The sequence below is a fragment of the Canis lupus genome, chromosome 27, assembly GCF_003254725.2.
Source record: "Canis lupus dingo isolate Sandy chromosome 27, ASM325472v2, whole genome shotgun sequence".
In the NCBI taxonomy this organism is placed as follows: domain Eukaryota; kingdom Metazoa; phylum Chordata; class Mammalia; order Carnivora; family Canidae; genus Canis; species Canis lupus.
The window spans coordinates 37,242,095-37,264,045 of NC_064269.1; the positions used below are offsets into that span (position 1 = coordinate 37,242,095).

Consider the following 21,951-nt stretch of genomic DNA (forward strand, 5'->3'; position numbering starts at 1 on the left):
TCCAAATTTCTGTTGATTAGGACTGCAAGTACAGCTTAGCCGCGTATCTCTGGCTCAGTCTCAGGCTATGGTCAAGACATTGGCTGGAGCTGCAGTTTCCTCAAGGCCCAGTTGAGGGAAGATCTACTTCCAAGTTCATTCACATGGCTTTTTGCTGTCCTGAGGTTGCTGACTGTTGGCTAGAGACATGCCTTCTTTCACATGAACATTACTATAGAGTAGCTCACAGCCTGGCAGCTGGCTTTGTTCAGAGCAAACAGCAAGCAAGAGATCAAAAGAGAGCACTAATTCTAGAAGCCAGTCTTTGTAATCTCATCTGGGAAAATATACACCATTCCTTTGCTGCATTCTATTTGCTAGTGGTCCCTAAATCCAGCCCACACTCAAGTGGTTAAAGAAAAGGAGGTGGTGATCATGCCTCCCCACTCCTGCAGGCTGCTTATAAATAGGTATCATACACATCTACAAATGTATTATGTTAGCTATTGTTAATAATTATATACAATTGAATTTTCCTGTTTTTCCCCCTATAGTTGCAAAGTCCAGACTTTCTGTTTTGTTTTCTAATGAGTAGACAGGGAAGATAGAAATTTCCTTCCCATTAATAAATTTCTAGTATTTGTCCTACTTTGTTTATAGCCAGTTTTATCAGCTAAATTTGTTATTGTTGTTGTGGGTTTTGGAAATCTTAATTGAATCCTGAAACTGGGACACCTGGGTGGCTCAGCAGTTGAACATCTGCCTTTGGCTCGGGGTGTGCTCTTGGAGTCCCGGGATGGAGTCCCACATCTGGCTCCCTGCATGGAGCCTTCTCCCTCTGCCTGTGTCTCTGCCTCTGTCCCTCTGTGTCTTTCATGAATAAATAAATCTTTAAAAAAAATAAAATAAAAATCCTGAAACTGGATGGAGCATTTTACATTTGCATGGCCAAGGGCGTGTGGGTATACAGTGCAAGACCACCAGTGCAATCAGATTTACGCAAACAAAATGGTAGGACGGAAGTACTAATTACTGTAGATTTAGATTACATGTTTTACATGCACTGATTTTACAGGCTTGGTGCCAGAATTCCTTTGTTTCTGAACAATAACAAAATTATTGTTATTTTTTAAATAACTATTTCCTTTTGCTCTATTCATCTCAGGTCACTTCAATACACTGGATATTTGTTCCACTTAGGCTACACTCCTTGTGTATTCTCATACTACTTTCTTCTCTAGAATTCTATCCTGTACTTCTTTGCAGTTGACTCAGGTTTTCAAATTTTCTACTTGGAAATAGCAAGTTCCTATTTTAAGTCTTCATCTCAACTCACCTCGAATGACCAAATTTTGACTTTTTAGTGCTAATCTTAATATCAGCCAGAGATGAGTAAGAGCTTGCCTCTGCAATGTCAGAACTCTGTCTAATCAGGAATGCAGACATGCAAATGAAAGAATATAATAGAGTTGAATGATGAAGTTTTGGAATATAGGTGAGGTCCGGAGCCGACAACCAAGAAAGAATTCTTGAGACATCTTTGGTGCAGAATAGTGGTTTTATTAAAGCACCCGAGGATTGGACCCATGGACAGGAAGAGCTGCTGCCCAGGGCCTGGAAGGAGTGGCTGATTATATACCTGGGACTTGGGAGGGGTTTGAGGATAGCATACTCTCTAAGGGATTTTGGAAGCCAGGTTTCCAGGACCCTGAGGGGGCTAGCTATTGTTGGGAAGAGGTCCCTCATTACCGTCTAATAAAACCTTAGTCATGAGACCCTTCAGATGTATACCCATAGGTCATATGCTTGAGGGATGATTACCAACATGTATTTGGGAGTAGAGAAACAGGGAATTTCTTTTTTTCTTTTTTTTTTTTTTTAAGATTTTTAATTTATTTATTCATGAGAGACACAGAGAGAGGCAGAGACATAGTCAGAGGGAGAAGCAGGCTCCATGCAGGAAGCCTGATGTGGGACTCGATCCTGGGATCAGGCTCTGGGCTGAAGATGGCGCTAAACCGCTGAGCCACCCGGGCTGCCCGAAAAAGGGAATTTCTAAAGGAATTTTTATCCATTAATGTAGACTTACAGGATCCTGGGGGGCAGGCTAAGATTGCCTATTGCCCTTAGCAATGTATCGAGGCAGTTGAGTTCGTAGAGGAATGTCCCCTGCCTGTTCAAGGACTTGTCAATATGCTGCCCTGGGCTCATGACTTGTCCTCAGCTAGCCCTGTGTTTCCCCATCATTGAGACATAATCATAAAAATAAATAAAAAGGTAGCTCAATTGAGAAAATGATAAGCTCTTTTTATTTTTTATAAAGATTTTATTTATTCATTCATGAGAAACACACAGAGAGAGGAAGGCAGAGACACAGGCAGAGGGAGAAGCAGGCCCCATGCAGGGAGCCCAATGTGGGACTCGATCCGGGGTCTCCAGGATCACACCCTGGGCCAAAGGTGGTGCTAAACCACCCAGGCTGTTCCTGATAAGCTCTTTCGAAGCAGGGGCACCTGGCTGGCTCAGTCAGTAGAGCATGTGACTGGATCTCAGGGTGGTGAGTTCAAGCTCCACATTGGGTGCAGAGCTTACTTTAAAAACCCAAACAAAACTCTCCAGAAGCAGAGGATACTAGGACAGGTTTCTGGGAAGAGATAGCATAGCATCTAACCTGGGATTCGATGTATATATGAGCATTTATTTACTGAATTGGAATTAGGTCAGAAAGGAACACACAGTGCAAAGCACAGAGGGATGGAGTGTGTTACAGCACGTCTGGGTTACTAAGAAGTAGGCAGTTGTCTGACGACATATGTTTGCTAGCTTCTAACTCCTACACTGAGTCCATCTTTTAAGTTTGGCTATTACTAGTTTATTGCTTCATTCCTCTACACACACAGGCTCTCTGTGTTTTCTCCTTCCCCACCTCGTATAATCCTCCCCCCTTCTTGCCTTCCTTTTATGTTTTTTTTTTTTTTTTTTTTGCATTTAGGCCCTGGATTTAATTTAGTTAGATTGGACTGTAGTAATAACGTTTCTGTACATTTGCCCAGAGGCCTTCAGCTAATGGGTGTATTCTTTACAGGCCAATAAACAGATGAATAGAGCCAGCTTGCTGAGCTCTCTTGTCTGCTTCCCTTCTGTTTCTTTGCACTTTAACCAACTTCCATTGACTGGAGACCCTTTTGGAAAAGGAAAAATTCCTAGGTAACTCAAACATTACCTTGCCTGCTTTAAATGGCTTCTGCACCTGCCAGATGGTTCCAGACAGTTTCATGGGGGACTTTCCTGTTGCTGGAGAATGTTCTCTCTACCCACAGATCAGTCTATGTTTCTTTTGTTTCTTTTTAAAATATTTTATTTATTTATTCATGAAAGACACACACACACACACACACACACACACACACAGGGGGAGGGGGCAGAGACACAGGCAGAGGGAGAAGCAGGCTCCATGCAGGGAGCCTAACTCAGGACTCGATCCTGGGTCTCCAAGATCACGCCCCAGGCTGAAGGTGGTGCTAAACCGCTGAGCCACCTGGGCTTCCCAGATCAGTCTATGTTGAGGGGAGCATAGACTGCTGTTGCCCTGGGAGTTCTTCCCCAGGATCAGTGAGAACTGAAAATTATACTCTCACAGCTCTGGATGGTGGCTGTTCATTTCTTTCTTTCTTTCTTTCTTTCTTTCTTTCTTTCTTTCTTTCTTTCTTTCTTCTTTCTTTCTTTCTTTCTTTCTTTCCTCTTGTTTTAAAAGTTTTTATTTATTTGAAAAAGAGTGTGTGCACATGAGCAAGGGGAGCAGCAGAGAGAGAGGGAGAAGCAAGCTCCCTGCCAAGCAGAGCTCGAGGCAGGGCTGAGTCTCAGGACCCCAGGACTACGACCTGAGCCCAAGGCAGTTGCCCAACTGACTGAGCCACCTTGGCACCTCATGGTTGCTCATTTTTTGACTATTTGTGCTGATCGTGACTCCACATACTCCAGTGATAAACTGATGGGATCATAGAACAGGTGCTGACCAAATCACCTTGAGAAAAGTTAATCTGAGGTTCTCCAAACCTGGGCATCCCAGCCTGAACTCTGAAAACAAATGGGGGAACAACGCCAGGATAAAGGGGCCACCATAGCTGCAAGGGAGAAACACTAATCAGACTACCTCAAAACACACTGCATTCTTGAATGACTATAAGCCCAGCAGGAATAGATGAAGTTTTTGCTTTCCCCAGTGCTTGCCGGTTTCCTCTCCTTTCCTTCTAAGCCCCTGGTCCCTCCCTGCCTTCTCCCTCTGCCTTACTCTGAACATTCTGTTCCATTTTCACTGCCCCAGCTTCAGACTCCCTCCTGCGACCCCAGGAGAGCACCCCCTCCTACTGCCTGGGGAGGCTTTCCTATGCTATGGTCTCGAGCTGGGCCAGCATGTTGAGGTCATTGCTCTTGCTGCCAAATGATTGGCCTGAGTTCAGTTTGTCCATCTGTCTGAGCTTCATGGAAAACATGATTGTTGCTCTAAGCTCTCTATTATATGTCCTGCCTTAGCTCTGAATTGCATCTGGCTTTTTGTTGTTGTTTCTTTCCCTACCCCCACCTCCCTGCCTTTTCTTTCCCTGACTCTCACCAGATTAGAATCACATCTGTTTTCCAGCCTCTACATTCTCACTGCAGAACAGATGGGCGAAGAGTAAGTTCTCGTCCAGGCAGACGAGGAGGAGCTGGGTTTGGTACTCAGATTTGTTCTAGAGACTGATCAGCACCCATGTATCTCAGAGATGGAACATGTATCGCTCCTTTGGAGGAGCCAAAGGTGCTATTTCCTTATTTCTGATTATGTCCATTGTTCTCCCTTCCTCCCAACTAACCAGCTTCCTTCCTCCCTCCCTCCCTCCCTTCCTTCCTTCCTTCCTCCCTCCCTCCCTCCCTCCTTCCCTCCCTCCCTTCCTTCCTTCCTTCTTTCCTCTCCCTCCCTCCTTCCTTTCTCTAACTCTTTTTCCTTGTCTAGTCTGTATTCTATTAACAAGATCTGCTCTCTCTACCTATATACTCTCCTCAGGGAGATACACGATGCAGACTCAGGGAGCTAAGAGACAACTTGAAACTTAATACACTTTTAAATGCACACATGGTCACTGATTCCTTAGATTGAACTTTCTGTAATTCTAATGTATTCCTTCCAAAGTGGAGGTATTTTTACCAGTCCAGCCACTATGTTTCTGTGAATAAGAGCAAATACAAAGTCTTTAAAACTTCTGGATCAGAGAACATGTTATCTACATATTCCACGATATGAAGAAAAGTACTGTTGGAAAATAAGGCAAATGGAATGAACTTGGCACCCAATGTTCTTTGGGCTTCCAATGGCATTTTATCCTCAAGATGCCAGCAACCAAGGTTCTGAGCATAAACATAAAGCCAAAAGACAAAAAGAAGGCTAACGTGTCTTCTCACAGAGCTCCTCCACATTTCAAAAGGATTCAAAGGGTACTGTATTTTTCAGCTTTTCCTAACCCTAACAACAGCCAACCCTCCCATTGGACAAAACTCAGGTGGTATCTGTGTGTGTTTGAAAATGGAATGAATAGAATTCCCTGATAGGGGGAAAAAAACCACATTCTTGAGTGTGTGGGTCAAGAAGGATGAAGAAAGCAACAAACAAAGAAAAAAGAAAGGAAAGAAAAGAACGAACGAAAACGGAAAAGAAGAAAGGAAAGCAAGAAAGAAAGAATGGAATAAAGAAAGAAAGAAAGAAGGAAAAGAAGAAGTAAGGAAGGAGGAAGGAAAAGGGGGACGGAAGGAAAAGATAGGAGAACGGAGGAAGGAAAGAAGGGAGAAAGAAAAGAAGGGGAAGGAAAGGACGGAGAAGGAAAGGAAAGGACATGAAGGAAGGAAGGAAGGAAGGAAGAAAGAAAGAAAGATAAAAGAAAGAAAGAAAGAAAGGAAGAAAGGAGAAAGAAGAAAGAAGAAAGAAAGAAAAGAAAGAAGAAAGAAAGAAAGAAAGAAATTTGTTAGAGTTGAAGAAATGAATGTCGAAAAATAAAGTGAGAAAAAAAAAAAAGAAAAAGAAAGTGAGAAAGGAGGAGGTTGCAAACATGGAAGATGGCCAGAGAAGGAGCAGGCTGTCCAAGCATGAAATGGAACTATTTAGGTAAGAAGGAACCCACAGCAGAGGTGGGCCAGGGGCTGGGTTGCAAGAGTTTGGAAAAGAGGCTCATGGAAGAAAGGCATTTGTGAGTGGGAGCCAGGCCTCCTAGGGAGCAGCAGTATCACTCACTGGTGTGGTCATAACCTTTGGAATGAGGGTGTGAGTGAGTGCAAATCCCCAGCCCCCTTCTCATTCCAGTCTCATCACACTCCTCTAGCCTGGTGCGCTCTCTCTCTCTCTCTCTCTCTCTCTGTCTCGCGTGCTCTCTCTCTCTCTCTCTCCCCGTCGCTCTCCCTCATCTCATTGTTTCAGAGTAGGCCAAATTTGAAGTCCTTCCCAGGGAGTGGCTCTGTTCATCTTATTCTCCAGCCAAAGTAGAAACAGCGTGAGAAGGAGAGAGCCGCATTCGGCAGCCAACGGACTCGGTGAAAAGAGCAGAGGAGAAATACACAGTGAGTTGTTTGATTGTATAAAACCCTAAACAGACAAGAGGGTGTGTTGGGTGGGTTGGGTGTGTGTGTGTGTGTGTGTGTGTGTGTGTGTGTGTGTGTGTTAAACTGAAAGGCCAGAGTGGGGCAATAGGGAATGACAATGACTGAGAATTGAGCGAATATCCCAATTATCCATGGAATTCAAGAGACAAGACACTGAGGTAAGCAGATGATATTAAGAAGCCACAGATATTGAAAAGGACTATAAGACACTGGGGGTTGAAAGCGGCCACAGGACATGAGCAAAGATACCAGTTAGAATGTAAGGTTTCCTCTGACTTGGCAGAAAAAAGGAGTGAGAATGAGAATAACGGTGAGTGGGCAAAGAAGATAATTTGAAGGAAAATAAATGTTCAGTGAAAGAAAGGAGAGAAAGGCCTGGAGTCAGAGGGGGGACCAGGGAAAGCCCTGGGCAGACAAAGAGACAGGGGCCCTCCAGGTACCCTTGCCTGGACCTCAATGCTGATGTGTCTGCGAGCATTACAGCCTCTACTCTCCCAACACTCCCACTAGACATGTTGCTCACGGGACCCAAGGTGCTGCTGTATCTCACCGTGCTCATCATCCCCTCTGGTGAGTCCCTACCTTGAATCTTTTCTCCCTGCAATGCCAGCTCCTCGGTGTGTGTGGATGTGTGTGTTAGAGGGCAGGATAGAGGGATGGTGAAGGAGACTGGCAGCAGAGGTGCTTGCTACTGAGTTCTAGAATCGCCATTAAAGAAAAGGACAGATTTGGTTCTGAGAAGCAGGGGCTGAGATGAAATCAGAGATGACCTCAGACTTGGGAGGACATATCCTGAGTTCTGAGTAGAAGATCCACACAAAGGCCTATTAACCAAAAGAGGGTCACACACAATGAAAGATACAAGTAAACAGAGGAGCAAGAAGCTGATACACAATGGCATGATATGGAGACAACTAATAAACTGGGCCAAATTCAATACATGAAGGGACACAGTGGAGGAATATATGCTCCCACCTAACCCATACTAGCTCCAGCATATACACAAATGTATTCACAGGGACACATGAAAACATGTGCCAGGCTGTAAGCTAAGAAAAGCCATCACAGGTTTCACAGAATGGAGCTAGGAGATTGGCCACAGAAAGTGATCTTCGGACCGCAGAGAAATCCTGCTTTATTTTCTCATTTTGCCAGATACACACCGTAAGAAAATCATTTTGTGCTTTGTTCAGTAGTGTAGCTAGTAAGATGGCTGTGGGGATACTACAGGACACAGTAGAGAGGCTGCTGGCCCCGGGTGCTGAACAAGATCCCACTCCTTCTGCTAGGAAAGGGGGTAACAGGGCATCTGGAGTCAGGGCTTGGCAAAGCATGGCTTTCTTCTCAGGAACTTATTTTTCTTGAGTACTTCCACGTCATTAATGGTCTGAGTGATGTTGTATTGAACCATGTAGAAATACAGTGCAGAAAAATCGAGTACAACCAGTTTCTCATCATTTTCTGGTTCATCTAATAAAAACCATATGGGATGGGGAGCTGGAGTCATTTAACCCTTTTCTCTGTCCTTTGGTACAGAGTGGACACCACTAGGAGTCAGTGGTCAACGAGGAGGTAGGTAAATTCTTGGATCTGGGCTCTTCTGTGTTTTCAAAAAATATTTAAGTAATCTCTACCCCCAGTGTGAGGCTTGAACTCAAGACCCTGTGAATCAAGAGTCATATGCTCTTCTGACAAGACAGCCAGGCACCCTATCTGCTGGGATTATCAGGATAGTATAGATGAATGTTCAGAGTTAAAGAATGTATAATATAACAGAGGGACACAGTGCCAATGTGTGGAAAATAGGCTCCAATTCACCAGTTTCCACAATCCTATTATCCAGTTCATAAAACTTTACCTCTTTTAACAACTGAAGTACCTTGCCGAAAACGTCCACTATGCCCATCTGTTTTTCCCACTCTCCTATACAGCTCTTATCTCACTCAGAAAGCGCCACTAATCCTAACAGCATTTTCTTCTCCATATAACAATGGAGAAGCTAACATGCAGGCAGAAAAAGAAGGCATCTCAGTGCTACAGTGAAATTCTGGCACTAATGGACCAAACCCAAATGTTTTGGCTTCCTTCGGTTCAATGACAGAGACTCCAATAAACATCTCCACTCTGCCTCCAGACATTCAATATAATTACAACTTATCTCCTACTTTTCCCGACCCTTGAGAGCAGTATATAAGCCATTAAAGGGCCATAAAATCAAATTAGCAGATCACAATGGGTATTTTTAATGAATTAGTATACACTAAAATAAAAATGGAGTACATTACTAGTACATTCCAAGAGTAAAAGATTACCTTATTATACTTGCTTCAATTTTCTATGTGTGCATTGGGACACAATATCATTTCTTTCTTTGCATCCTGGTACAGAAAATATAGAAACAACTCTTTTTTTTCCTGCTGTGGGTAAAGGGATCCAAATCCCTAAGTTTCTGAACCTATATCAGCATTCAGCATTAGCAAAAAAATTCTGAATTCATTTCTCTGGGCTGGTTAAGGTCAGGTCCTTGTCTACATATTTGTGATGCTATCCTAGCAGGAATATATGATTTCTGAAATGTCTACTTAAGATTTCTTTTCAGAGAACATTCATGAATTCTAGATAAGGATTTACACAGTGGTAGCTCATGGAAAAGGTAGGTAATCTGAGGAATATACCGAAATAGATTACTTTATCCAGAAATTCTGAGGTGACAGCAAGGAATCACTCTCAACCCCTCTGCTCTCCCACTGGTTCACTTCCATTTCTGTGAGTGGCTGGCCCCGAATGTAGCTAGAGAGGAAGGGAACTGGTGGGACCAGGCTACACCCTGAGAGGCTCCACTCCCCTCTTATGGTTTTCAGAATGACTAGGGTTAATGGTTTTTTTTTTTTTATATGTCCTGGGGGATTAGAACAGACTTGGATTTCTTTTACGAAAATTTGTTCTGAAATATGAAAACTAATGCTGAGTGTTAAATATAAAAAGGCTCTTTGGTCAAATCTCATGACTTTCTACCTGAATTTTTTTTTTTAAGATTTTATTTATTTATTCATGAGAGACACACAGAGAGAGAGGCAGAGACACAGGCAGAGGGAGAAGCAGGCTCCATGCAAGGAGCCTGATGTGGGACTTGATCCCGGGACTCCAGGAGCAGGCCCTGGGCCGAAGGCAGGTACTAAACTGCCTAGCCACCCAGGGATCCCCTTCTACCTGAATTTTTAAAAAAGAGGATGATGTAAGTAGTAAGCCAGTAAATTGCTTCACAATGTTTTATTTGTGTTTTGCTTCTGCCACAATGATCAATAGCTCTGGCATGCTTTCTAAAAATGCTATTCTTTCCAGACTAAACATGGCATTTAGACACCAGTTTAAGAAAAAAAGTCAAAGCAGAAAGAATTTGCTGACCCCTGGTGGGCAAACTAGATTATGATGAGAAGTCGTGTGCAATAAAGGATAATTGAAGATGGAATATTTATTAAATATTTAGATGTGAACACTGCTTTGTCATTTTTCTTCTTATTTTTTTTAAAGATTTATTTATTCATTCAGAGAGAGAGAGAGGCAGAGACACAGGCAGAGGAAGAAGCAGGCCCCATGCAGGAAGCCCAATGCAGGACTTGATCCCAGGTCTCCAGGATCACACCCCAGGCTGTAGGCAGCGCTAAACCACTGCACCACCAGGGCTGCCCTGTCATTTTGTTTCTTAAGGTTGAGACAGTTTGTTTCAGGTAGTGCTATTATTTATAGTTTCAGATACATTTTTCTAGTGTATCATAATAGATTCCACCTTAAGACCTGAACCTTTTTTTTTTCTCCTCCTGCCTTTATTTTCCAATGAACAACTGCAAGGTATTCTCTACAAGTATCCCCTCCCTTCTCCTCACCTCACTTCTCACTAAGCACCAGAAAATAATCAACATCAGGCACCGGTGTGGCTCAGTGGTTGAGCATCTGTCTGCCTTCAGCTCTGGTAGTGATCCCAGGGTCCTGGGATCAAGTCCCACATCGGGCTCCCCACAGGGATCCTGCTCCTCTCTCTGCCAGTCTCTGTGTCGCTCATGAATAAATTTTTTTTTTAAATCTTAAAAAAAAATCAACATCATCTTTGGTGAATATGCTTGTATGTAAGTATATCAGCAAAGTGATATCCAATTATTTCAAAATTGTAATTATCAAAATCAGGGTCTTTGGGAAAGACAATTTTCACTTAAAATAAGTATTACAAAGAGGTCATCAATCCACTGTACTTATCACAGCTCTATGACCCTGGGTAAATTATTTACTTAGCCGGTGCTCAATTTTATCATCTGTACAAACAGATTTAAATAGTGCTTGCCACATAGTAAACTCAAATTAGCGACATACATTATTATTTTGTAGGACAATTAAATATGTTATTCTTCTCTTCCTAAACCAAAGTCTGACTAGGAAAGTGGATGCCTGTGGAGGATTATCTGATGGGCATGTGAGAGACAAAGGGAAAAGGACATTCTATGTTAGGACTGCATAGGTATATTCATGGAAGCGGGAAATGGATATTTGTTTGGGTTGTGGGATACTTGCTGTGGGCTGGCAGCTGTGCTAGCCACTTACTGGGAGTGCAAGAATGGGAGGCACTAAATGTAAAAAAATGTTTTCCTGGGGTGCCTGTGTGGCTCAGTCGGTTAAGCATATGCCTTTGGCTCAGGTCATGATCCCAAGGTCCTATATTTCAGCCCCACGTTGGACTCCCTGCTCAGTGGGGAGTCTGTTCTCTCTCTCTCCCTCCCCTTCTCTCAAATGAACAAATCAAATCGTTAAAAAAATAATAAAATGTTTTCTGATTTGTTTTTTCATTCAGATGATGTGACTCCAGTGACACCAGAAACATTTACAGAGGATCCAAGTAAGCTACCCTTTTTATTTCTTTGCTTTTGTACCAGGAATAGAAGGATCGAGGGTGATGTCCAACAAAGATAAATGAGGAGTAGAACAGAAATTAGTGGGCGCTCATGCAGACCCTCGTATCTGTCATAGATGCCACTGATGCTGTGAATATGCCCAGTCTTTTCTCTCCTATTTCCTTCTGTGGAAGTCCCTTAAACTACATCCTTTCACTTCAATCTTTCTTGCCTCCTTTTAGATCATCCCTTTATCCTGCTTCCCTTTACAACTTTTCCTGCCTATGTTTTTTTATTACCTATGTTGTATCTTTGTAGATCTGGTGAATGAGCCCTCTACAGACGAAACAGGTAAATTTTATTACCGTTCTTTTACAATGGCATGATTCTTGGTGATATTCACAATATTCATTCCAGCTTTTAATTAATCCTGTGCTTTTATCTCTGAGAAAGGGATAGAGGGATTGGGGGTGTTTTGTTCAGTGACAGTGGGATAAAAGGAAACAGAGTCCCCCAGTCCTCTAAATAGATGAAACAAAGTGGATGCATAACTAAAATAAGGCATGCATAATAAAGTATAATGTCAGTAGGCCAAATAGTACCAAAAAAAATTCATAATTTCTTCAATTAACTCTATTTCCTTGGATATAATACACAAATCCAGCCATAGCCTTGACTTTGCCTGATACCTCCATCCTCCCATTTTCTAAATCTTTTTTTTTTTTTTTTGGAGTGGGGGAGGGGGCAGGAAAGAGCAGAGAGAATCCTAGGCAGACTCCATGCTCAGGCCCAGTGCAAAGCCCCATGCTGGGATTTCTCTCAAGATCTTGATATCAGGACCTGAGCCAAAACCAAGAGTCAGACGCTTAACCAACTGAGCCACCCAGGCACCCTCCCATTCTCCCTTTTTATCCTCTGCCTTCTCCCTTGCCAACTCAAAGCCCTCCTCACACCTGCTGTTTTGTGCCTTTTCAGTTCTGGCCGATATCGAGCCTTCCACAGATGACCTGGGTGAGTTCAGATGTGGGATCCCAGGGCCACTGGGGCCGTTCTGGGCTTTCCCCAGAACCCATTATGGAAGGCAGTTACAGCTGGTGAAGGATCCCAAATAGATAGGACTACACATTCTATGTAGCACTTTCTATTTATGTAGCACATTCTTCCAATAGTTCAATTTAAATTAATGACATTTTTGATTCCTTAACAAGCAGAGACTGTGCTGGGTGTTTGATATACAAAATACCAACATGTGATCTTTCCCTCAAAGATCCCAAGACCGGATGGGTAAAGGCAAGACAAATATATAAACAGATCAATATTTGGGAAGATAAAGGGTAACTTTCTAGAAGAAATGGTTAAATCAATTCTTGAAAGAAGTATTGGAGACGGCCAGGCAGTTAAAGAGGGAACAGTATGTTCAAAGATGTCAACACAAAATAGAGCTTGGCACATTGAAGAAACGAGGTTTATTAAATGATTAAGGCAAAATCTATAAGAAACAGTGGTAGGATGTGAGAAAAGGAGACAAAAACTAGATGATTTTGAAGAAATAGTTACTGAAAACCTACTATTAAATGCCAGGAATATGAAGCCGATTTCTTTTACTAGATATTTGTTGTGTAATACACAAGGTAAAGAAACATAACTTTATTCAGTTTCACAAAATGCCATGGTCAGGATAAGCAAAAGAAGCTGTGGAAGCTCTAGAAAGAGTCCTTGAGAATATTCAGGGCTGGGGGGTCAGAACAGGCTTCTGTGGAGGGGACATTGATTAAGTTGCTTCTTGAAAGACAAAAAACAGTGAATCGAGTAAACAGGCAGAAGAGCTTCTGGGTAAAGAAAACACTATGCCCAAAGGCTTAGGATGAAAATAAAAAAGCATCAGAGACTAGTTTAGACAAAGAAAGATTCCCATCAGATTTTTGAACTGGAAATTCAGCCAGAATGCTATTACACTAGTTCCAGTAAAAGATGGTGGCCTGAACTAAGGTAGAGATAGAGAGAATTAAGTGTGAGTTGTGTGAGAGGACTGTTGAGATGATATCTAGTGTTCGGTTGGGTAGATGGTGGTACCATTCACCGAAGAATGGTTTTAACTGGTGAAGGGAAAGATCAGACAGTTTAAGATACGTTGGATTTGAAGGATCTCTGAAAAATCCACAAACTCTTCCATAAAATGGCAGGTGGCTTCATAGGTCTGGAGCTTAGAAGAGATTGGGGCTGGAAGTTTGAGACTTCTCAGCATGTAAGCCTGCAATTGAAACCAGGGGATAGATGAGATCACCTACTACACTTTGTATAGTATCCTATCTATCAGCAACTCTTCCAATGGCATTATGACATAACTCCCATGGTTAGTGTATTCCCAAAACTCATCTTGATCCTTAACTTATTATTCATTCTACAAACTAGGTCCCTATTTAGCTTGACCATAGGTTAGGTTTGGCTATGGCTGTGACCTTTGCTATTCTTTGCTAAATAACTTTTATCTAATTTCTGATTAGATATCTGATTTACAGAGAGGTGATTTTCTTTTATGAAAATGAGCTTCTACAGGTTAACATTCATTTCTCTCCTTAGCTGTAGGAGGAAGCCCTTCTGGGCATATGGCTACTTGCCTTGTGTCCCTACTAAATTTGTTTTTTGTCAACAACACAACCGTGCAGTTTTCAATTCTAGAAGAGAAAGGAGAAAGGCAATATCAAATTTCCCATTCTAACTTATAAATCTCTACAATTTTGTGGATCAAACAGCCCATTATGGGTTTTTAGATGTTGCTAAAAGCATTACCAACTCACTTGTTTTTTATTTATGGACCCCCGATGGGTCCCAAGTGAGGCAACATGACAGTTACAGAAGTAATGAATTCTAGAACTGGTGATAACTCAATGAAATTTCTGCCTTCCAGCTTCACCCAATGATAAAAATACCACAGCAGGTATGATTATCTTTTGCATGTCTTTTTCTTCAGCTTTCTTCTTGGGGATTCATATACCTTCTTATTCTTTGGAGGGTACTTGGTATACCTTCCAGCTTGCTTCCGATTATTTTTTTTTTTAAGATTTTATTTATTTATTCATGAGAGACACACACAGAGAGGCAGAGACACAGGTAGAGGGAGAAGCAGCTCCATGTGGGGAGCCCAACGTGGGACTGGATCCTTGGTTTCCAGGATCACGCCCTGGGCTGAAGGCAGCACTAAACCGCTGAGCCACCCGGGCTGCCCAGCTTCCAATTCTCTGTTAAAGAATATTTTTAGTACCCTCCTTTTTTTGAGCTCCTATCCTCAAACTCATGGGAGAAAATATGGAAGCACTGTTGGATAGTCTGGTAACAGTCCTCTTCTTAAACTACCTATGGACTTTCTGTGATGGTTAGTGAGTCAGGGAGTGACTACAAGGACTCAATATTACTCTAGTTGTCATGGCCAAAGTTGCATTCTCTATTGTACTGATGATTCTGATGTGCATCTAAAATTGGAAACTACTGAAACGGAAACTATGACCCACTTAAGAATTCTTATTCTATAGAATGGGGTAAGCAGCAGCATTTCAATTTTGTATTTCCTACTGCCACCTGGATAAACCTAGAAAGACTTTCCTAGAAGAACTCTTAGAGATTATTTTATCTACTTCTGCTTCCAAGTAGGAAAGCACCTAAATTTTATTTTAGCCAATTTCCTCCTGTTCTGCTTTTGTGAACAAGGAGGGCATTCTCCAACTTACAAAGATCCTGTGTAGAGAATACTTATATTTTTTCCCCATTCTATCTATCTTCTTTCATCTCTTGAATCCTTTGTTTATGCCTCTGTTTTCTATGTTGGACTTCTTCAGATTGCCGGGATGAAAAATTTGCTTGCACGAGACTCTACTCTGTGCACCGGCCAGTCAAGCAATGCATTCATCAGCTATGTTTCACAAGGTAAAAGAATCCCAGGAGATGCAGATTCTTCTATAGTGTTTTCGTGTCAGTAACTATTTAAAGAGCACTCACTATGGAATTTCAATCTTTGGTCGCAGAGAAGTTTTTAAGGTGACCCTCCTTGCTATTCCTGCTGGTACCAGATAGAACCTAGAGCTTAAATTGAGGTATATGGAGGACAGACTGACCAATAAGAATAGATGCTAGTAGGCAAGTGAGGAGAGGGCTGAGAAAAAGACAGTCATGAGAGAAATACTGGTACAGTGAATCTATGACCTCATAGAAAAAGGCCAAAGTAAAAGATCCAACTCTAAAGGTAAAAACTAGCAAGGAGCATTAAACCTGACTCTAGGTGGAGTGGGTAAGTTTCACGAAGAAGAAGGATTAATTCCCGTCTATCCCCTTTACTCCTCTGGGAGAGAAAAAAAAGCCATCCAAAATAATTAAGGAAATCCAGAAGAGGAGAACAGATAGGGGAGAGTGGAGAATATGGAAGTTGAGGAGGCACGCTCAGCCTAGGCTAGTTCTCCATCAATGCTTTTTTCTATCTCCTTCCTTAACCATGTTACTGGGACCATGGCAGTTTACGACGTATGTATATCATCAACAATGAGATCTGCTCCCGTCTTGTCTGTAAAGAACACGAAGTTATGAAAGGTAAGATGATGTCTGGGTTTTAGTGGGGAGGGGCAGTTATGAGAGAGGTGAATAGACATGATCGTGAGGGACCCAAGGTCTGGCTTCCAAGGAGGGCTTTAGGCCTCATCAGTCCCTGCTCCACCAGGTTATGCTAAATGACCAAATTTTTTTTTTTTTAAGATTTTATTTGAGAGACAGGGAGAGCATAAGTGGGGGGAATAGCAGAGGGGAGAGAGAGAAGCAGGCTCCCCACTGAGCAGGGAGCCTGATGGGATGCAGGGCTTGATCCCAGGACCCTGAGATCATGACCTGAGCTGAAGGCAGATGCTCAACTGACTGAGCCACCCAGGTGCCCTGCTAAATAAGCATTTTTTAAAAAGATTTTATTTATTCATGAGAGACACAGAGAGAGGCAGAGACATAGGCTGAGGGAAAAGCAGGCTCCCTACAGGGGGCCTGATATGGGACTTGGTCCTAGTACCCAGGGATCGTGACCTGAACCAAAGGCAGATGCTCAATCACTGAGCCACCCAGATGCTCTTAAATGAGCAATCTAAGTAAAGAAGTATGCTTAACACAACCCTAAGAAAAGTACAGTTGGATCTCTTTCCAGCTTGATTGCAACCCCCAACCTATCCTATACATATAGCTTTCTGAAGCTCTTGCTGCTTTGAAGATCATTCACTGAGGCTCTAGGTGAAAAGCCAAGTCAGGGGCACCTGGCTAGCTCAGCCTGGGGAGCATGTAGCCCTTGATCTTGGGGTCATGAATTTAAGCCACAGGTTGGGTATAGAGATTACTTAAAAAATAGTAATAATAACTCCACTAATTCAGATATTGATGTTTAGATAAGTCCTATAAGTAAAACAAACAAATAAACCCCAGCCTGGGGCACCTGCGTGGCTCAGTGCTTGAGAGTCTGTCTGCCTTTAGCTCAGGGATCCTGGGATCAAGTCCCACATGAGGCCCCCTGCAGGGAACCTGCTTCTCTCTCTGCCTATGTCTTTGCCTCTCTCTGTGTGTCTCTCATGAATAAATAAATAAAATCTTTAAAAAGAAAGACTGGACTTTTAGAAGCTGGCAACATTTTAAACAGTCTACCAATTCCAGGAACCATTTACATGACTTATTGTGAAATTTTAGAAGTAAAAGAGGGTAGAAAAACTTTATAAGAACGATTACAAGGGTACAAACCATGTGGTTATAAACCGTGCATTGTGGAAACAAAGATACTTCTCACCTTCCCCACGGCCAGCCCCAAACGATAAGTGCGGTTGGTGAAGGCACCACAGACACAGCCCCTTCTGACTCAGCAGCCTATCTTGCACTGAGCTCCTGAGTAAGAGCTGTAGTTAACTTCGCAGAAGGAAACTTGCTGCTTGCCCCCCTCAACCTTGCGCAAGCCACCTGCAAGGGAAGCACCTTGAGATTGAAGATGAGTATTTGGGACTCTAGGCACTTTCAAGTGTCTCAAGGGACTTGCTAAAGTTAGCTATTTGTACAGTAAACACTTAAATATACAATGAATGATTGAATTTCATTTTTTTTTTGAGATTTAATAAATCCATGATTGTAAGAATTGGGAGCGAGGTATACAGAGGAACCTAAAATTGACTGGCCACCTGTGCTAGGTACTTTGCATACATTATTTGAATTTAATATCCACAAGTACACCATCGAGGCAGGTATTGCATGCCTATACTTGGAAGGGATAGTGAGGTTGAGAAAAGTTAAACTTTCTAGTAAGTAATAAATAACCAGGAAGCTGCAGATCTGGGGTTCTAGCTCAGATCTATTTCTCTTCGATCTTTCACTACAGCACCCTATGGTCTTCTCTTTCTCATAAAAGAGGACCTCTTATCTTTTTGCATTCCCATTCCATTATGCTCTGTCTCTCTTCTAGATGAACTTTGCCGTCAGATGGCTGGTTTACCCCCAAGGCGACTCCGTCGCTCCAACTACTTCCGACTTCCTCCCTGTGAAAGTGTGAATTTGCAGAGACCCAGTGGTCTGTGATCGTCAAGCAGAAAGAAGAATGTGTGGGAGGGAGGAAGAAAACGCTCTAACAAGAAGGATCTCCTTATCCAACCATTGTCAGCTAACCCATAGACATTAGTATTTCTTAAACCAATCCCTTTGCAGTACCTAGCTTTTGCCCCCACTCCCTGATTTTTCACTCAGACTGATAACATAAGGTCTATATTATTGCATGGTTTCACCGCTTCTCAATATCATAGACATAGTAGATTAACGATAACCATGTGGCTTATATACAAACATTCTACATAGAATTTCAAAGAAAAATAAACTTTAGGTTAATATTTACTATTGAATCTGTCTGAAATAGATCTTAAGGTGGAAGAACCTATTGCTGTCTATTTAACTAGTCATAGAACTCCATTTATTTAAGAAGAGTTTCCTAGATTAACTCCCCACTCATTTACATAGTACTCATTACTCTTATTTTAACTATTTTGCTGGGATTTGCCTGGCAGGTCTTCTTTGAGAAGAGTCATGGTAATTTCTGTAGTCTTAGAGAATTCTCTGGAACCAAGTTATACAATCCTACTGGCAATATATAAAGACCCAAGATGACATCTGCTAGGTTCGGAGGCCAAGGATAAAGGAGAAGAGTAGACCAAGTATGGAACTTGGACTCGTGGTTTCCTATTCACTTTTTCATGCAGTTGTACAACAAGTAGAGGTGCAAAGTCCTATTTACCTACTCATTTTTGGTCATATGGAGGTTGGCCCACCCTCACAAGTTAGACAATTTAATGTGAAACCATAGCATTGGTCTGAGGTTCCTTGATTTGTTGCTACTTCTTTCATCCTCATCAATAACCAGGGTCTGTAGAGATCACCATGCAAATGGGCTCTGGAAGAGCCTGATTTTTTTTTTTTTAATGTAAAACTAATTTCTTTTCTTTATTGAAAATACATCTACAAAGTAATGCTTCTCAGTCCACACTGGGTACATGTATATGTAGAGCCTGTGATGGGCTGGCGAGAGGATCGTCCAAGAGGACTTGCTTTCCATAAGAAATGGTTAGTATAAAAAAAAGATCACACTGTGTAACAGAATTAATTTGTCGTGATTAATTTTTGCTCTACTGGTGTCATGAGATGACAGCCACGGATATTAACTTTTGTAGTGTATTTCCCAAATAGAGCCTCAGCATTAAACGGTTACTTTACCACAGCCTAACGTTAACTTTTTTGTACACATGTAACGCTCATGATCTATATAGAAAATATCTCTAATTGTGTATTGGAGAGTGTATGTCTAGATTTTCAATTTGTTAGCATAATTAAGCCCATTCTTCATCATTTTTGGTCAGAAACTCAAGCACAGCTGGTACTGACAGCTCCCATTCCATGTCTTTGAGTGAATACTCCTTAGGGGGTAAAAAAATTAATCTCCTCTGAATCTGGGAGCTGCCTCGCCTGAAACTAATGCCCCTGCTGGTTTTCTCTTGGAACCACATTGACGAGCCTGGAAGAGCCTGATTTGGGGCTTAAAGGCAGGCAGACCAAATTTACCTAATAGTTTATTAAAAAAAAGTGTTAAAGAAAGACAATATTAAAAAAAAAAAAAAGAAAGACAATATTCAGACAACTACATTCTTATCCTGGCTCTAGCAGTAATCAGGTAAACCAAGAAACAAGTAAACTAGGTTTAATTTCCCATCTTTACACAACAAAGTTAATTTTATGTTGGTTCTACAGTTTCTTTCCATTCTGTGATTCTCAAGGTTTAAATGCATCATTCATATTTCCTGAAGCCTAGAGGCAGTCTAATTCACAACCACCTCATCTTCTTTATAACAGGAGAAATATCCTCTATGAAGACAGCAGTCTACAACATAATAGACAAAATTCCCGTTATAAGTGACCAGTTACATACTACACAGATCCTTCTATCTGAATAACTTAGTAACATTCCAAAAAAGCCTGTGGAATTTAATTAGGAAGTCAGGGAATTCGAGGCAAGTTACAAAAAAAAAATTCCACTCTACTTGGTAGGGTTAGATTCTTTTCATATTGAAAGAATTCAACTATATTAATGTGCATCAGACTCTTGCTATTAAGAAACAATTTAGTTTAATGGGATTTGCACAACTGATTAAAGAGAAATGCTAGGAAAAGACCCAAAGTATGTAATCTCTGCTCCACATCCTCTAAAAGTATTTCTGTATAGATATATCTATTAAGTGAATATTATACCCACTGTAAAGAAATCTCATAGGCACAGAATTTCCAAGAATCATTTAAGAATCTCACCATGAACATGACCCTCCTACCGTATATTGAATGAAGTGGCACAAAGCACTTCAATTCCCAGTATTGTGTATACTTCAAATTAAATATTTTAAAATAAATTTTTCTTCATTCCTTTTCAGGAGAGTGGTCTTTGATCTGTTTCTTTTTTTTTTTTTTAATTTTTATTTAGTTATGATAGTCACACAGAGAGAGAGAGAGGCAGAGACACAGGCAGAAGGAGAAGCAGGCTCCATGCACCGGGAGCCCGACGTGGGATTCGATCCCGGGTCTCCAGGATCACGCCCTGGGCCAAAAGCAGGCGCTAAACTGCTGTGCCACCCAGGGATCCCCTTTGTTTTTTTTTTGTTTTTTTGTTTTTTGTTTTTTAATTTTTATTTATTTATGATAGTCACACAGAGAGAGAGGCAGAGACACAGGCAGAGGGAGAAGCAGGCTCCATGCACCGGGAGCCCGACGTGGGATTCGATCCCGGATCTCCAGGATCATGCCCTGGGCCAAAGGCAGGCGCCAAACCGCTGCGCCACCCAGGGATCCCCAGGGATCCCCTTTGATCTGTTTCTTTGTTCTCTTATATGTCTAGAAAGATCAAAATTTATGGTTTTTTCATTTAAATAATTTTTTTTAATTTTTCTTTTTTAAAGATATTATTTGAGGGACAGCTGGGTGGCTCAGTGGCTAAGCATCTGCCTTTGGCTCAGGGAGTGATCCTGGAGTCCTGGGATTGAGTCCTACATCGGGCTCCCTGCGTGGAGCCTGCTTCTCTCTCTGCCCATGTCTCTGCCTCTCTCTCTCTCTCTCTGTGTGTGTGTGTGTGTCTCATGAATAAATAAATAACATCTTAAAAAAAAAGATATTATTTGAGGAGAGAGTATATGAGTGGGTAGTGGGTCCAGAGGGAGAGGGACAAGTAGACTCCATCCTAAGCGCAGAGCCTGATCCCATGACCCTGAGATCATGGCCTGAGTGAAATCAAGAGTCCAACACTCAATGACTAAGCCACCCAGGTGTCCATATGCATTTTTTTTTCATATGCATTTTTTTAAAGGATTTATTCTAGGGAGAGTGAGCACATGTAGTAGGGAAGAGCAGAAGGAGAGAATATCTCAAGATGATTCTGTACTGACTGTGGAGCCCGACTTGGGGCTCAATCTCACAACTCTGAGATCATGACCTTAGCCAAAACCAAGAGTCAGAGGCTTAACCAACTGTGCCCCCCAGGTGCACCCCCACCTCAATTTACAGTTTTATCCCACTTTGCAAATAGAGCACCAGTAGTGTTCTATTCCACTATTCTCTATTATATCCTTCCTCACTCCACAACTTTGCCATTGGTTCTCCAACACATCAAATCTACTCTCCTCCAGAAAATTCAATTCAGAGAATTCTTTTTCTTTTTGCCCCCTTCAGTCCCAACAGTCTTCCTAGGTAAAGCTTCATGCTTTATTCTCACTTCTCTTCTGCATGATCATATTTCAGTGTTTTCCTAGTTCTCATTGTTCTTATATTTTCTACCTTTTTAACTCTTGATATGTAAACCAACATTTCTAACTTGCTGCCCATTCTTTCTTTCCTTATGCTTAGAGATTCTTATTTTCTGCCACAACTTTCTCATAAAGACAGT

General features: G+C 41.8%; 2 protein-coding genes across 6 annotated transcripts in view; one reads left to right on the top strand and one right to left on the bottom strand.

The window, feature by feature from the left end:
• The window catches only part of RIMKLB (ribosomal modification protein rimK like family member B), a 170,574-nt gene that overhangs the window by 98,432 nt on the left and 50,191 nt on the right, over positions 1–21,951 (bottom strand). The gene's annotated exons all lie outside the window — the stretch shown is intronic.
• MFAP5 (microfibril associated protein 5) lies at positions 6,306–20,448 on the top strand. Of its 3 annotated transcripts, XM_035707139.2 has the most exons (10): positions 6,308–6,564; positions 7,117–7,176; positions 8,143–8,178; positions 11,447–11,491; positions 11,805–11,837; positions 12,462–12,497; positions 14,395–14,424; positions 15,320–15,407; positions 15,991–16,064; positions 17,950–20,448. In XM_035707139.2, the coding sequence occupies exons 2-10, from the start codon at positions 7,119–7,121 to the stop codon at positions 18,060–18,062; spliced, it is 513 nt and encodes a 170-aa protein (XP_035563032.1). In that variant the 5' UTR covers positions 6,308–6,564; positions 7,117–7,118; the 3' UTR covers positions 18,063–20,448. The 3 variants fall into 3 exon arrangements, with proteins under 3 accessions (XP_035563034.1, XP_035563032.1, XP_035563033.1); XM_035707140.2 differs by lacking the exon at positions 12,462–12,497; XM_035707141.2 differs by lacking the exons at positions 12,462–12,497; positions 14,395–14,424 and having other exon boundaries at positions 6,306–6,564.